At 39.7% G+C, this 17,752-nt stretch overlaps 1 protein-coding gene across 4 annotated transcripts in view; it reads left to right on the forward strand.

Annotated features, from left to right (window-relative positions):
* camkmt (calmodulin-lysine N-methyltransferase) overlaps nucleotides 1–15,904 on the forward strand; it is a 116,617-nt gene extending 100,713 nt beyond the window's left edge. For 3 of the 4 annotated variants that reach the window (XM_026189212.2, XM_026189211.2, XM_026189214.2), the window contains 3 exons: nucleotides 536–599; nucleotides 2,658–2,789; nucleotides 13,252–15,904. In XM_026189212.2, the coding sequence (XP_026044997.1) occupies nucleotides 536–599; nucleotides 2,658–2,789; nucleotides 13,252–13,350 (295 nt within the window). In that variant the 3' untranslated portion in view covers nucleotides 13,351–15,904. The remainder of the gene's footprint in view (nucleotides 1–535; nucleotides 600–2,657; nucleotides 2,790–13,251) is intronic. The other variant, XM_026189216.2, reaches the window with a different exon arrangement.
* The last annotated feature ends 1,848 nt before the right edge of the window (nucleotides 15,905–17,752 follow it).

Here is a 17,752-nt window from a genome sequence, read left to right on the forward strand (position 1 = left end):
GAGCACGAATACTCTAATTCACCTGCACGCACAAAAATGAACGCACTGTTTCTTACATGCACACGTGCGAGTTACTGTATGTGAGTGCTCACAGAGGCCAGTTAATTTGGATTTGTGAACATGATTTGTTTTAATTTTTTCTCTCATGTGTTGTTTATGTTGTTAAATCTTCATATTAACTTCAGAGAGCACACTCTGGGTATTAATTCCACCAATCCAAAGTGCTTTACCGCCGCTTTTTAGCATCTCAGTAAAAGTGTGCATGTCTGCTCATACACTCGCGTATGTTTACTGTAGGAGATAGCATCTGTGCACATTGGATTTTCTGATGTTCTGCATTCCTCTCAGTGCTGAGGTGAATGCTTTCTGAAACCCCGAAACAAAACGGAAGAGCATCTTACTCATGCAAATTGTTTTTCTCCTCTTCCTCTTGGTGGATTTATTTGTAAACAAAAGCAAATAAATAGTCTGCTGCTTTATCTAGAACTGCTATCGTATGAATGCATTCTAATCCCACTCTCCCTCTCCCCCCTAGTTTGTTTCTGGACCAGTACAGAGCCAGCCTGGTTGATGCTATAAGGAGATTACTGCAACCCAGCGTAAGTGTGCGTGTGCATGTGTTTGCGTTTGCCTTTGTGTGTCTACTGTATATATCTCTGCTTATCCCCTTTCTCTAAATCACCTCCCACTCTTCTCAGTCATAATTAGGCTTTGCCCGAAACCCTATAGACATTAACAGTCTGACAGGATTAATATCATGTAATGCTTTAATGCTTATTATAAGCAACTTGAATGGATCGCTCTGATCTCCGTCTCTCTCTTCCCTTCCCTTCCCTTAATCATAAATCCGAGGCAACTTTTCTCTTTTGGCCTCGCGATAAGACCCCACGCTGTGACAGCTAAAGCAAATGGGGGGAAAAAAGCAAAAGGCTGGAAGAGATAGGGTTGAGATTTCTATTCATCTGAGGGAAGAGGGGTGCGTTTTAAGTACAGAGGCCAGACTGTTATGAGAAATATCTGTTTATGAAAAAGAGGTGAAAATGGCACCAAAGGGAAGGAGGTGGGGAGGAGAGGAAGCAGGTGAGGACACAGAAAAGGAAGAATGAGGAGGGAGAGAGAGAGGGATGAGGATGATGAGGATATGGCGGAGATGGACTCCAAGAACAGATGGAGACTGAAGGGAGGAAAAAGTGGGTGCAGTGGGAAAAAGTCCCATCTTGAATAATTTATAACTGGCCATCCCAACTCATTGTTAAAAATAATGACTAAATTTAAACACAACTATATTAAATTATCATGAGCTGACTGCTTTTTTCACAAAAAATAGACTTGACTGATTTATGGCTAATCTCAGTGTCTTGAATAAGATTAGGATCACTCCCATTTTACCGGACTGGTGCTGAAATCTTCATAGCAAATACCTCAAAAAGCATCTTCATTGCTATGACCAGGGGTAAATACTAACCTGTGTCTTTTGCAGTTCTTGGTTAGTCAACCTTCAAAATTAAGATTTTTTAGTACCTCTTTTGCAAACAGCTGAGGTCCTCAGAAAGAGTGAGAGATTATAATGTCAGCATTATATTCAACTGGTTTCCAGCAATGACACGCGTTTCTTCAGCTGACATTTTAGACGGTGGCATAAGCAATTACACTTGCAGCCTGAAGTTGCTGTGGTCAAAAGCCGAATGCTGTCAAATGAGAGACGTGACATCTGGCCATTGTTGTACATCTGTGTGTTAAGTCTCTCTTCATGTGTCTCTCTCTTTAATCCAATGGAGATAATTCGGGGGCTAATATGATTTGAGTGTCGGCCATCAGACTGACGCTGCCACAACAAGCTTTGCCAAATATTTAATAATTTGCTAAGCTGATTAAACAATTAACAAAACAATTAATTCTCCCATCTAATGGCACTAATTTGTTGTTTCTGACAAAGGTGGTCCATCCGGTGGGCTGGATCCTCTTAATCAGCTGATTAGTGTTGGGAGGAATTTTGTCTGTTTGTTTGCGTTTGCTCTGTTTTTTTTGTGAGACAGGAGAAATGCTACTGGATATAAAGATGAAAAATCATCTGTCGGACTCACTGATCCTGCTGTTTTTGCTGCCTTTGTGTTCTTTAGCTTGTGTTGTGTCGTTGTACATTGTGCATTAGGTGTATTTGCTGTATGTGTGTGATTGTGTGAGCATCCCTCTTTGCGCTGTTTAATTAAAACAATAATAACATGATCAACATGAAATAAAACTGAAAGCTGAAGGATTTCAAAGAAACTTTGAACCTGTTGGTAATCCTCTTAGTATATGCAGGATGTCTGTTGTGCATGCGCACGCACAGACACACACACACGCTTTTCCTTCTCTGGCTTTTTCACACATAGACGCACCAACACACAATCACATACTCAAGTAGACAAATTCACACCTTTGCATTTCTGCTCACATTTTCTGGGTTTATTGGATTAGAAGAGCTTTGCCTTTCATTTTTGTTTAGTTTATCATCTAAAATGTACCATGAAAAAGACACACTAGCAATTACCTCTGTTTTCCCTTTGTGAAAGCTAAACAACAACTAATGGTGTGATAGTACGTGTGAAGTACCCCAGAAATATACTCTTAATTTATTCACTGTCCAACTTTAGAAAAACTTGTCTTCTATTCAGGGCATGGCATTGGTGTTCGCTCCTCAGCGAGGGGAAACTCTAAGACTCTTCTGTCAACTGGCCCAGCAAGCTGGATTTTGCATCTCTCAACACCAGCAGTATGATGCTCAGGTCTGGGATGTCCACTTGAAGGTAAGAAACATGTCCAAGAAAGGAAAAACAACATTTATTCAACATGAAGTAGAATTAATCATTGTTTTGCTAAAGATAGTGGTCCATACATATGGCAGAAGAACAGTGTGTTTATAAATAGTTTATAAAAATGCATCAAAATGCATTTGAAGATATAGTATGAGATGCATTTTCAAGCACAGAAGCAGCATTGTCTGCAATAGTGGTATTCATAGCACTATTCTTTTGCACTATAGCTTTTGTTTGAGCATTTTGGTTGTTGGTATCTTTTTTGTTTTCCCAAACTAGTCTACTTAACGAACTAGTAGAGAACACAAGAAGACTAATGAAATGGCAATAAAATGGAGACAGTCTGCTATCGCTTCAAATGAGGTCAAATTGGTTGTTATAATACAGTGATTAGCTGTGACAAATTGGAGAAAATTACAAATCTGTTGCCGTCTACATATGGAAGAAATCACAATAAACTGAAATTCAGAATAACTACTTGTATTCCGTGAAAACAGATATTCAGGTGTTAGCAATTCATCTGTGTTCATCAATTAGACAGCAGTTATTTGCTAACCTTTACCAATCTGTCTGAGGTGACTAGTTGATCACTGCAACAACTGGCAATAAAAGTTAAGCTTCACTCCAACACTGTCTCCCACACACAATGACCAGGAAGTAGAGCAGGGCGATATGACCAAAAATATTTATCACGATATACATTTGAAAAGTTGTGATAATGATATATCTGATGATATAATTGACACTAGACAAAATACTTTACAAATCCACAACTTTATTGGTGCAAAACAAAAAAATCCATCGATGTATTTTCACTTAAACAAGCAGCTGTTTTTTATGTGCATTAAAGTTATATAAAAATTTAACAGTGCAAATACAAATTCTTTGCTGACAGTTTAACCAAAAGGCATTTCCAGTGGAAATTGGCCGACATATCCTCAGCATAACCATGTATAATATCCATAAAACTTAAAAAGAGGTTATACACACACAATACAGTAATATTATGTTGAAGCACAGTATGTATCACTCAGTGAGGCTTCTGCCTACGATAGCCGTAATGCTCCGACAATCCATCAAGTGATGCGGGTTCGTAGCTTAGCAAAGTCGTACTAAAACATTTGACAGATTTTCGAGCGCCGTGTACGACATAAAATCGTTTCGAGGTCAGTAAACAAAACCAGAATTCATACATAAGACACACGGGATTATAAGGGGCCCTGTCGATTTTCAGAAAAATCAAAGGATTGATTTTAAGTGTGCCGTATTTTCCAAACAACACGGTAATAACGACGGCCCGCTAGCATGCTCTACCAAAAATAGCGCTTTGTTGTGTATCTGACGGATGAAAGCTAAACCAATTCCACAGCATTTTTACAAACCAATTCTGGTTCATCCGTTTCATTTAACGATCCACTTTCGCCCTTCTCATTCTTCGTCACTGCCATGCTTTTTCCGCCATGTGCGTATGAAAACAAAGGCACTGCGCATGCGCGTTTTACCCATATTCTATCATGATATTTCATTTTCTTATCGTTGCCCAACATTGTACTGGTATTACCGTGAACGGTATGATATGGCCCAGCCCTACCAGGAACCACTGATTTTTCCTAGTCACAATGAGGTTACCGTCCTTTTTTTCCTACTCTGCGGTGACCGAGCTATTAATGAAACCATACTTTACAAAATGAGCATGATGATCAAGACTTGAAAGTGGTGATTGAGACCAAAAAACTAAATGTGCACAGAGCTAATAAGTTAGGCTAGAAGTAGGGTCATTTTCTCAGAAATTCATACCTGATCACTGATCATTAGTGGTCATTAGAAGGAACAAGGGTTTTACATTGCCTTAGCATTTCAGACCTGAAGGCTGTCTGTTTGTTATGTGCAGCCTAACAGGTACAGAATTGCATAAAAGTATAGATTTTATGTAGTTCTAGCTTGCATTGAAAGTTGATATTATGTATTTGCGACAACTCAATTGATTAAAATGAAAGCATATCTGGTTGAGAAACAGGTGAGCTGATGGACTGAAATGTTCTCTGTGTAGATACTTGACTACACTATGTTTGATTCAAGAAGAAAATAAAAGTGTTGCTTCAGTTTTTTAAGACTTTGCCTTACTATCATCATTACATCTGTGAAGTTCTCTAAAGAAAATCTGCAGTTCTCATTCTGAGCAAAAATATATTGGTTAATTCATTGAACTGAAATGAACTTGAAAGAAAACAGAGTTAAACTGTTTCATTTCTCTCTCAAAATTGTGCAGAATCTTTTGCTAGTCGAAAAAGAAAGCAGCACCAATCCGGGTTGTGTAATGTGCTCTCAGCTTTAATAAAGACCAGCAGATTAGCCTGTTGTTTGATGTTTAGAGACACACCAGAGCAAAAACAAGCTGCTTTAACTTGGCACAGTGACAATGAGAAAGGGAAGGAGAGAAAAGGAGAGTGAAAAAGAGAAAAGGGCCGACAGAAAGCACATGAGTAGGCTGTGTTAAAAGAAGTGGTGTCCAGCTGTTAACTCCATTACACACACAGCTACAGAAGAACAGGACAGCGAGAAGTGGGCTAAATTGGTGCGCACACATTCACCTACGCTGGTGGGAGAATTGGACAGACTGGCCATTAAAGTGCCTGTTAAAGTGGCCTGAACCTCAGCAAGGAATATTTCACTCCTTTTCTCTGTCTCGATCTTTGCTGTTGGTCCTTGACTAACTTTAATTTGGATATCTAAGTGACTCTGGAGCCTTTTAAACCGCATTTAGGATAAGCACTCATTTAGAGAAGGGACTGACTCAACATTTTACAATTACATGGCATAATGTCACAATCCACATCTGAGAAAGTAAAGTTCACCACTGTACCTTTGATCACATCACTCCAGCCAATTAAAATTTTGGTGTCTGTTACCGGCTGGTGGCCTTTAAAACTTGAAACTGTACACAACTAATTGGAACTAGCAAGCATGTTTTTTGTTATAGATATTAATGTATAATATGATTTTGTATAGTTCTGGTGGTTCTACTCTCAGGTGGAGTGGGAATAGCTAAAGCTATAAAGAAAATTACCAAAATTATAGTGAAAAAAGTGACGAGTGGGAAAGAAACAAGCAGGGAGAGAGGGATGCATTAAAAGGGATATATAGGAAGAAATGAATAGCTTTGGTGGGATTTCAGTGGGTGTTGTCTTACACCGAATGCAGAATTTAAAGAGATAAAATTATAGCAACTTTAATGCATCATGAAGGCAATTAGTTTGCAACCGAATGGACTCGAGTTGGTAATTACATGCCATCAGTTTGTGATAATATGGTGATTAACTGTAATAAATTGCTTAAAAACTGCAAATATGGGGGAGCACTCATGAGCCATTTATATAGTTGTTGTGTTTTCACGTGGCTCTACTAGCCAGGTATTCAGTTCACTATTTTAAATGGCTCGCTGCATTTTTGACTTGTTCCACTTCTCATAGATTTGAAACTGCCTCTACAAATAGTAATTTAGTTGCTTATTAAAGGTGATTTAACTGCACAATGATGTAGGTGCTCAGCAACCCTACTTTAATATAGAAATATAACCAGCTAAGTCGAGTCCTCTCTTTCAGAGAGATCTTGCAGACAATTTGTAATCGGTGCAGACTAACTCAGATTGATTACAAGGTGTTGACAATCTGTGTGCATTTATAAAGTAGACCGCAATTATTTGCGAACATTAACCAATCTGTCTGTGAGCGATTGCAGTCAGTCTGAGTCGGGCCGCAGTTATTTGAAGACACGTTGTCTGCACACCTCTGCACACATTGACCCTCTGTGCCACCAGCTGATCGCAGCAACTACTTGCAATTGTGTCCGACAGCAAATAAGAAAACGCAACCACCTTTTCCCCCCTTCTAGTCACAAGGTGGTTGACATCCTGTTTTCGCTCTTGTATGTCTCTGAGACACCAGTGTGTGCACACTGTTAATAGTAACATTTTTAAATGTGCTTTTTCCTCTTTTCTTTGGAATCCAAGAGGACTGTGTGAACATTCAGGTCACTCTTGAAATACACACTTATTGCTACGTGATATGCATACATTAGTACACTGTCACACACGCACACAGCAGGGTCAGGTGCTGTGTTTGGATATCAGGGCAACTTGAAGTGCCCCCCTCACATCTGAAGGTGATTAAGTCTCCCCTGCTTATCTTCTGATGAACACTCAGAACAACCCCTGTGTGGATTGACTGACCATTCTAGACACACACGCACACACACACACACACACACACACACACACACACACACACACACACACACACACACACACACACACACACACACACACTAAGAAACAAGCTATATCACTATCCCACACAAACCAGACATCACTCAGACAGCATATTGGCTAGACATTACACACAAACACACGCTCCACACGATGATGATGATATCACTGCAAAACACAAACTACCTCCACACACACACACACACACACACACACACACACACACACACACACACACACACACACACACACACACACACACACACACACAAATGAACAGCTGCTACTAATTTGCACTACAGATTACTCCTGCTATATTTGTTTTCAGTGATTGGTTTAGAAGAGAAGAAAAATGCATATCACAGCTAACAGTGAACCACAGTATAGAATTTCTTTCAGTTTCTTTCAAAGACATATCCACCAGAGGGACGTTAAAGGACACTCTTTCACTGCATAGTGTATTGTAAACCTTTTTTTTTGTCCAGAATAAGCATGTGGCTATATACAGTTGGTGCTGAAGTCTGCTTCATGAAAGTAACATATTACATATAACCTTTTACAAAAGTAATGCATTACATTACTTATTTACTTCTTGTAGAAAGTAATTTGTTGCATTACTCCTTATATTTATTTTTTGGCCAAGAGACATTGTCCCACTTTTATCAGTTAACGATAAAAGCCTGGTGCTACAATACCAGTGTCTCCCCCACCAAGTAATTTGTAGCTCTATTTAACTGTTTTGCAGAAAAATGTAATATGATTCTAATATTGAAAATAATAAAAATGGAACTATAATAAAAACAGAAAAAAAACCCCTTCACTTACTTGTTCATTTTGAAGTACAAAATGAATGCAATTTTCACCTCGCCATTTCCAACACACAAGCTGGTGCAGTTAGGCCATTTGTTGGACAAGGACACACTTTTTTGCTTCAGTGTGCCACCACAGCTTTTACAAAAAAAACCCCAAAAACTTTCAGCTTTAGTTTCACGGGCTTTACTAGCATTTTGTATTACCTGTTTAACATTTTCAACCATTCTTATAAAGAGTTCCTTCAGAGTCTCAAAAGTAATTGGGCAATTGACTGACAGACAGTTTTATGGCCAGGTGAGGCCTATTCACATCAAGCAGACATAATATCTAATTAAGCATATTGATTGAAAGCATTGACATTTTTAAAGTAACTTTCCACTATATTTTAAATATGAGACTGAAGAGATGACAGTGCAAGTGGGAGAGCGCATCATTAAGCTCAAAATAAATAAATGAATAAACATTCATGAAGAATTATTTCCTTGGTTTATAAAAACAACTTGAAAACATCTAACCAAGATAATAACAGTCTTGAGGACGTAGGAATATATTTATCAGGGTCTACATTTAAGAGATGCCTTCACAACGCCTTTACTGGGAGTTTACAGCAAAGTGCAAACTGCTGGTTACACTCAAGAACAAGAAGGTTTAGAATACATCTAACATCCTTCCTTTCTGAAAAGAGTCCTTAAACAGATGAAACCAAGATTAAATTGTACCAGAACCATGAAAAGAGAAAAGTATGGAGAAGGAAACAATTCATTATTGAAACCATACAAACATGATCTCTCAACCATGCTGGAGGCAATGTAATGGCATGGGCAGTATGGATGGCAATGGAATCAGATTAGCAGTTTTAGTGATGATGTGACTATTGATAGAAGTAGCAGGGTGAATTCGAAAGTATATCAACCCAATAGAGTATGCTCTTCAGTTACTAAAGACAAAACTGAAGGCATGAAAGACACGTAAACAACTGAAGGTAGCTGCAGTAAAGGCCTAGCACAGCATCTCAGGGAAGGAAATGCAGCATTTGTTGATGTCTAGACTTCAAGTAGTAATTGCCTGAAGTCTAAAACCTTGCTTTTCACCTAAAAATGAACAACCATCCTTTCGGGGCACTGCTATAGCCCACCTCACTGACACACTTGACCATTTCTTGCATATCATTCCATTTTGTTCGTTCTTGCTTCATTGCCTTTATAAATCTGATGGGAAAAAATGTGTATTAATATTAGGTGTTAGTCAAAATTTGGACAGAGATTTAAGTAAATGACAAGTTGGCAGCACACTAAAGTCAAAGTCCAAACTTACTGAAACCAAACAGTTTTAAGACAGTAACATAATGTAAGTATAATTCCTAATTATATTTCTATCATTTTGGTGCTTTGAGTTGAGTCATAAGCTTCTCCATCTGGCACAGATGCTGTTAAGCGTGTACTCCCAGTAGCTATGAATATTCTGTCCTTCCTCTTTGTGCCAGGTTCGGCACTTGTCAGATTTTGTTTGGAATATACTGCCAGTTGTAATGTTTGCTTTGCATGTGTTTGTGTGAAGAGAAAGAGAAGGGAGGGTTTTTTAGCAATTCTTTACAAACCTTCTCCAGACCCCCAGCTCGCTACTCTGCAGTTTTCCAAACATGCACACACTTTCACCCTCTGACACAAACACACTCAAGGGACTGCTGACAGCAGGCAGGCAAGCAGGCAGGCAGGCCCGTTGTGCAATGGTAGTGTTTCTTAAGATCTGTGTGTGTTTGTGTGCGTGTGTGTGTGTTAAAGTGTAAGGCGTGTGCTAGGACAGGCAGACAGGGCTAGCTGCGTTATCCTCTTATCCCCACTGTTGTGGAATAGAGAGGCAAGCAGCTGGAGGGACTGCAAGCAGACTGATAATGCCAGCACTATTTTCTAACCCGCCATCTTAATCTTGTTACTCAAATGGTTGTGAAGAGAGAGTCATGAATTTTAATTTCACTCGTACACACACACATACACACACAGAAAGAGAGAGAGTGTGTGCATATGTGTACATCCCCCGTCTCCCTCACATGCATAAATAGTATCCCCACTGTGTCCGTGGACTTGCACTCTCTTCCCTGCCTCCTTTTTCGGGGCCTCTGTTTTTCTCTTCCTCCTCTCTCCCCCCTCGGCTGCCTGACTTAACCCCCCCCCCCCCCCCCCCAATTCTCCGACATATCTTCCTTCACCCTTCTCCAGTCTCCCTCCCTCTGTTCCCCTCTATCTTCCCATTTCCTACATCACGACCCACTTCTCTATTTATTCAAGCCTGTCCTTCTATCCCTTCTTCAACTCATCTCTCCATCCACCCAATCCCTCATTCTCTGTTTCCTAATCCTGCTGAGAGAGACCCCAGACATCCGGTTCATCCCAGCTTCCCTTGTCTCAGAGCCCCCTCCTTCCTCTTGTTCCACCTTGTTCACTGTTTTTTTGGTCTGCACAAGCAGGGCAAGAATAAAGGGGAAAAAAAGAAGAGGGAGGCAGAAGCTGGGCCGAAAGTGGCAATAAAATAAATGACTTGCACCTTGGAAAGAAAATAATAAAGAAAAAAAGATTTCAGGGAAGGTGGGGTGGGGGGTCGAGTTGAGAGCCGATTTAGCCAGCCACCCATGAAGCTGATTAGGCGGCCTGCGATCAGGAGGAACAGCTTTGCTTGTTAAACTTTTCACCTCTGCGAGCTCTCAGCCCTCACCGTGTTAAGCCCCCCCCCCCTTCTTCTCGATCCCTCCATCCTTCCCTCTCTATCCCTCCATCCCGCAATCTATCGCTTCCCTTTTCCTTCTGCCTGGTAGAATTTGAATGTGAATGCTGGTTGTAGTCCCCATAGCAGGCTTAGTAGAGGGGGCAGGCAGCTGCCCATCCACGCCCAACCACCCCCTGGGTCGTCTGCTTTCGGTCTCCCTGCCACCCTCTTTCTCACTGACTCTCTCTCTCTTCAAGGGTCACAGGTTGAACTACGGGCCGGTGCCTGGAGGGATGGCTACAGGAAGATAACACATATAAGGGGAGGGAGAGAAGGGAGGGACCAAAGGAGAGAGTGGGGGGCAGGCTGGAGCTGATTGTTCATCTTCAACAAAAAGGAAAAAGAAGCACGAGAAGAGATGGTGTCGAGTTAGCATTGCATATTTTATAAGTCAAGGTGCGGGAATGACGTGTGATGAGAGAGGTGTGCCAAGCAAGCCATTAAAGTGACACCAACGTCTCCTGCAGGATATATACAAGAGCATCTTTGTCAAATTATATTCCTCTGTACAGCTGACGTGGACGTCTAACAAAGACCAATGAATAAGCACTAAACACTTTTTCTGTGATGAGATATAAGAGAAAAAAAAAACAGTTTAAAAAACACTAAGTCAAAAAGGTACAAGGAATGTGTGGTTGAACATATTTTAACCTTAAACATACTGTATTGTTGGTGAAGTTGCAGCATATAGCAGCTGAAAGCTGGTAGGTTATTGTGTCAGTCTAAAATCAGATAACTAAATCAGATGGCCTGTAGGGACTCAGATTTCACAGCACCCTTCTTCAGAGCAGAAGTCAAAAAAATCTCTTTTAGACATTGTTTTTTTAAAAATATGGCTTTACAATTGTGATATGGAGAAAACCCCTGCAATGTTGGTTCGATTCTGCTGTGGGCCCATTGTTGAATATCATCCTTGCTACGCCTTCCTCCTGACTCTTTCTATCACTATCACATAACAAGGCAAAATGTCATGAATAAAACAACCTCATGGCTTTATGACATTGGGTCAAATTAATTATATTTTTTTAGGTTTCAAATGTGAATTGTAAATTAAACCCCCCCCCCCCCCCACCCACCCAAACCACAGGATCATGATTTTCACGAGTGCTGCAAAATAGCTTAATTTGTTGTAAGAACAGCACATAATCAGTATTTGAGTTTGCGATGTAAGTAGGCTTGGGTTACTTTCAGAGCACTTGCTTGCAACTGACGGGAACGAATCTGAGGTCAGTCTCAGTTTTTGCTTGTTATGAAGAGTCCTTTTCACACAGTTCTCGACTATCCTGTTCTCACCCTGTACACACAGACAGGCACACACATAGACAGTCAAACACTCTCACATGAGCAGACCCACTAAACTCACTTTCATAAGCCTCTGATCATTTGGCCAGACACTAAGTGAGCTGATTAGCTGGTGCATGCACAAACTGCCAAGTCTGCTTAAAAGGGCACTGAGTGGGCACCAGGGGGGAACCCCACAAGGCTGTCTGTGTGAAACAGTGTATATATGTGTAGGGGGTATTCATATTGGAGTAGGAACAGTTTGTCAGTTAATAGATAGATTATCCTTTATGCACAAATGACCAACTCCTGAATATTAGCATCAGATTGAAGAAAACATGTAATTTCAATTACTTTAAATATGACATGGTTGTTTTTACCACATGGGCTGGTATGAGTATGGGGATTTTCCACACAACATTCTGTAGGGTTTACAGAGAATCACCCACAAAAGAAAAAATATCCTGTTGGCGTTTCTCTGAGCAAAAATATCTTCTTGATGTGAAGTGTCAAAGGAGAAAGGGCAGCCTGCTTCAAGCTTATAGAAAAATCACAGCAACTCAAATAACCACTCGTTACAACCAAGGTACGCAGAAGAGCATCTCTGAACACACAGCTTGAGGCAGATGGGCTACAGCAGCAGAAGACCATTCCAGGTGCTCCTCCTGTCAGCTATGAACAGGGAACCAAGGCTAACATTTACGAATACAGCAAAATTAAAGATTAGAAGTTTGGAAAAACATTGCCTGGTTCGGACGATGGGACAATTTGGCCTAAACAATATGAAAGCATGGTTTGTAGAAACAGTTCAGGCTGGTGATTTTGTAATTTTCTTTAGACACCTTGGGCCCCAACTGAGCATCATTTAAATGCCACAGACCATGTATCTTTTTATGACCGCAGTGTGCACATCTTCTGATGGCTGCTTGCACATCACAAAGATCATATCAATTCAAACTGTTTTTCAATATGTCAATGAGTTCATCTGATCTCAATCTAGTACAGCGCCTTTGAGATGTTGTTATTATTATTATTGTTATTATTATTTGTAGCAAGTTATATCTAATAAACTGCCGAATGTAATGGATATAGGTGCTTTTAAGGTGTTTTTATTTCCTGTTAACTTTCCGTGTATGTGTCTCATATAAAATGTTCAGTATTTGAATTTATGTATACATTTAATTAATATAGTCAGTCTTTTCTTTTCTTTTCTTTTCTTTTCTTTAACACACTGGTGTCAGAAATGAAACAGAATCCTGAATGAATATCTAATAAGAATTTCTGTAAGGTTTTTGGCCTGTTTATTTATTGTTTTCTATGTTTTGTGTTTTTCAGATGCTGAGGGAGGGAAAAGAAGTATACGATGAGAATATCCACTATCCTCACCTAATCACATTGACCAAAGGACCCCAACCTGTCAGCCTCACTCAGTAATACAGAACAAGTGAGCCTTTAACTGTATACAGTTCCTTTGTATTACTTGCTAGATATTTTAATTTAGCATCAAAAAGCTACTGTCCATCTAAAAGTAGTCTCTCACCAGCCATCCCTTTAACCAGGTGGCCTGCCATTCTTGTAATTGACCAAACATCTAAGCTCTAGTCAGCCTGTTACTCATCCCTTTTCTTAATCTTTCATCCAAGAAAGGGGATCACATTGCTAAACTGTCATCTGGCCAACCAGGTAACCTTTGAGTACTGTGTCAGACCTTTAGTGACCTTCACTAGCCAGTTAGTTGCTTAGTCAGTTAACCAGCTATTCAATCAGTCAGTTGCACTGACATTTTCTCCATCGTTCCTGATACAGGTGGCAGTTGTTCAGTCAGTTGCCCCGATTAAACTTAGTCAGCATTAATCCATGCCGCTGTGTTTCTGGCCTCAGCATGGAGGCCTGCTCTACTTCATTAACTGTTACAGGCTGCTCACAGCTTCCTCTCTTTCCTGTTTTAATGTCTTTAAATGCAACTCATTCATCCCAGTCAGAGGTCAATATTAAGAATTTATTTTCTACATTGCATTTGCATATTATGCACGTTCAGACTAACGAGCTACAGATTGGATTTGATACAACAAAATTGCATTTTCAAAGCTCTGTTGATGATATATTCTGTGTTTTAACTGTACAACAGACATTTGTTCTGAGTACCTGAAACTTCTGCTTGACTGGTATTTTGTTTAAAAAAAAATCAAAATGCTGTTGATGAAATTATTAATCAGACTTACTTGTCATCCTCAGCTGCATATTTTCAGCAGGCTGCACTCAAAACAGTTACCGACAGTGCAAAGATATGAAACATAACAGCTACTGGTTTGAACCTTCAGGACATGTGTGTGTATCTAAAGAGAGAAGAAATACATACACAAATAATGACATCACCATTTGCATTTATTGATAAGTGACCCTGAAACTGTGGAATCAATAAATTATATTAGTATTTTTTTGTGAAGTAGATTTATTAATTATCCCTCAATTTCCACTAAGTAAAGACAATCTGCTGCTATTACTAACTGGCATGTTCACCATGCTCTGTGACTGCAGCACCTTGATCTAAAGTCCTGCCAGCCAGGAGCAGCTTAGATCTCTCAGTGTGACATGGCTGTATGTAAACGCCTATGATTTATTGAGCGCATTGCTTTTATTAAACAGTAGGCCTATTTGTTAATTAAGTTTTTCTTGTGTGGAACAAAAATATTTTACCATTTCATGAATCAGAAAAGGGTTTGTTTCTTTTCTTTCCTTCCCTGCGCCACAAATACAGAATACCTAAAAATATCTTTTTTAGTATTCATGTGACTAGAATACGAGAACAGCAACACACAGCTCAGTGATTTTAATGATGATGATGATGAGGATTTTAAATTAAAAAAATTTTTTTGTGGAATCATCCCTCAAAATCAATACGATAATAATATGATAATTGCTTTTACTTCTGCTGCTTACTGCATTTTTTCCCAGCTGCTCTACTCAGGTCTTTTCTCATGCATTCACCTGTTTCCTGTTTCTGCTATCGTTACAAAAAAACAGCAAGTGCCAGTGGGTCACTCAAATCTAAAGCTGTACCTAACACTGCAGGGGGGTTTCCATAATTCACTGTGATTCATTACCTTATACAGCAGCCAAGAAGCTATGCAGAATCTCCTGGTCGCCAGTGTTTACATTGTTCATATTAAAAAAGAATTTGCTGGTAGAGAATGCCAGTTTATTAGTGGTTTTGGGGGGTTTCAATTATTCAAAACTGTTTCCAGTGCAAAGATTTGAAAGGTTATTTAGTAATGTTATCTTTCTTCTGTACTGCAGTTTACTGTGTATGTCACATATATGTAGGATAACATAAATGTCCTCACAGCTGATTCTGAATATAGTGTTTTCATCACTGTCTAGTGTGACATCACCAGTGCTACCAGTTCGGTATTAGGCATCACTGTTTACTGTGGCCTCTGTGCTACTGTGCTGCTTCTTTCCAAATTATTGCCTGTGTTACTGGCAAAATCTTCTCCTGTGACGCCTTCAAACATGAACACACCGTCAGTTCTGTATTTATGATACTAATGCTTAGACTTAACACTTCTCACTGTGACAACAGACATTCAAGAAACTGCTGACAGGTGGCATTATTCTGATTTTGCTGCCTAATATCAGAAATATGGGGAAATCCTTAAAAAATGTTAATTTGCAGGCCATGTCCACAGTACTTTGTGAGAGTGTAAGGTTGGTTTTTGTTTTTTCCATTGATCTTTGTACAGAGCCTCCTGTTAGTGGTGTGGAAGAATAGCTGTAAGAGTTTTTATAATTGAGTTTTTTGATTGCATAATATTCAGATAAAATGTCAGATATATCAATAAAAATGTAATGACTTTTATGTATGTGGACATGGCCTTATGTAGTGAGTTTCTCCATTCAGTATTTTCCTTCTTCAGTGTAAATTTATGAGTGGGTGTTTCTTTTCTTTTTTTGTGGACAAATAAAGATAAACACATTTGCTTCAAAATGCTGACTTTCTCTTTAATTTGTCAATTTAAAAAATATGCTGTACCAGTATATCATGTATTAAATGCTTCCATATACTGCTTTATCCATATACAAAACAAACGTACTTTTAAAATGTCAATGCAACAAAAACCAAGAAAACAATTACAAAAACACAGTTTATCCTTCTTAGATAGATTTTATTAGATGGGATATATTTGTTATTTTTCCTGAATAAATGGTCACTATAGAAAATTTGTGTCTCACTATTGAAATTTAGACTTAAATGTTCACAAATGTACTTAGTTTTCACCAGGCCCAGATCATCTGTGGACTGTGTTTGAAACACAATGGCCTCCTGCAGGCTAAGCTGGCTGCAGACAAGGTAACACACACATATGCGCTCACACACATGCACACATATCAAGCCCAGTCAACAGTCTTCCCCTCCACAGGAAGAAAAGAGAGAGGGATAAAGGAGGGAGGGAAGGGAGTACACAGCAGCTAATCCTGCAGGCTCACTCTTCTGTTTATCTGTCAGAAGAAGGGGGGGGAGAGTTTGTAGAAAGGGGGGCAACCAACGAGGCCTCCTGATCTGTCTTTTGATATTTTAAAGAGGTCTGTTCTCTCCTCCCCAACATTCTGCTGGAGAGGCGGAGAGGAGAGATAGAAAGACACTACAGACAGCAGCAGAGAGGGAAAGGCAAAGGCTGGAAAAAGACAAAAAGGCAGAGGAGGAGGAGGAAAACGAGAAATGGGACAAGATACGCTGAATGGCAGGGAGCAAAGGCAGATTGAAACAGCTGGAAATGAGGTGAAACTAGATCGAAACAGCAGGGAAAAGCTTCGGCCTTGAAAGAAAAGGGAAGTTGACTGAGAGACTGAGATTGACCGGCCAAGTGAGTGATCGAACAGAGAAAAAGAGCGCGACAGAGTGCTCCCAGCTCGACACAAGGGCCCCATTAACTTGACCACTTGCCCTTTGCACACAAAGGCAGGGCCAGCCCACTGCCCCTCCCACCCAATTATCCACGATTAGGCTCAGTGCACTGTGTCAAGATGGAGAGGGAAGGAAAAGAAGAGAGGGGAGAAATGCGAGCACAGGGAGGAGGAAGAAGGGGACAGAAAGAGCAAAGGAAAGAGAGCAAGGACTTAAAGGGGGAATGATGACAGGAAACAAAATTGTCATTAACAATGAATGCATTCGAACATTTTATTGAGCACCCTTCATGCAAAGGAGTCTTGTAGCCGTCAAGAGTTCAGCACACACTGTCTCCTGAAAATTTTAACCACTTTGAATTATAGCTTTCTGTTTTTTCTGTTTGCATGGTTCTTTATGTTTTATGTCTGTGTAGGTTCTCAGTCATCTGGGTCATAGTAATCTGAGAAGCTTGGAAAGAAAAGTGACTGGACTGTGACTTTAAGTTTGTTGAAGACATTTCACCTCTCATCTGATAAGGCTCTGAATTGAAGAACTGAAGAAGCTTCTCGGATGAGAGGTCAAACGTCTTCAAGAGACTTAAAGCAGTCCATGCTCCTTAGTATATATGTTGCATATGTTTTATCTCAAAAGCACTGAGATGTTTTTTTCTTGGGTTTTTGATGCTTGTTATTTTCCCTAGAATCAACGATATCATTAAAATAATCCCTTTAAAAATGCATATGCTTGAAGATATTGTTCCCTAGACATTAAATAACAAAGAGCAATGAGAGCATTCATTTGAAGCTGTGTTTCTGATCTTGTGACCAGTGGATGGCTAATATTCACTCTTGTTCCCTCTGTTTTGGTTTCTAGCAACTCTCTCTTATGCTTCCCATGTTTTCACTCACTAATATATTTTTTGTTTGGTACTGGCCAGGAAGTATACAA

This window comes from Astatotilapia calliptera, chromosome 13 (genome assembly GCF_964374335.1).
Source record: "Astatotilapia calliptera chromosome 13, fAstCal68.1, whole genome shotgun sequence".
NCBI classification, from domain to species: Eukaryota; Metazoa; Chordata; class Actinopteri; order Cichliformes; family Cichlidae; genus Astatotilapia; species Astatotilapia calliptera.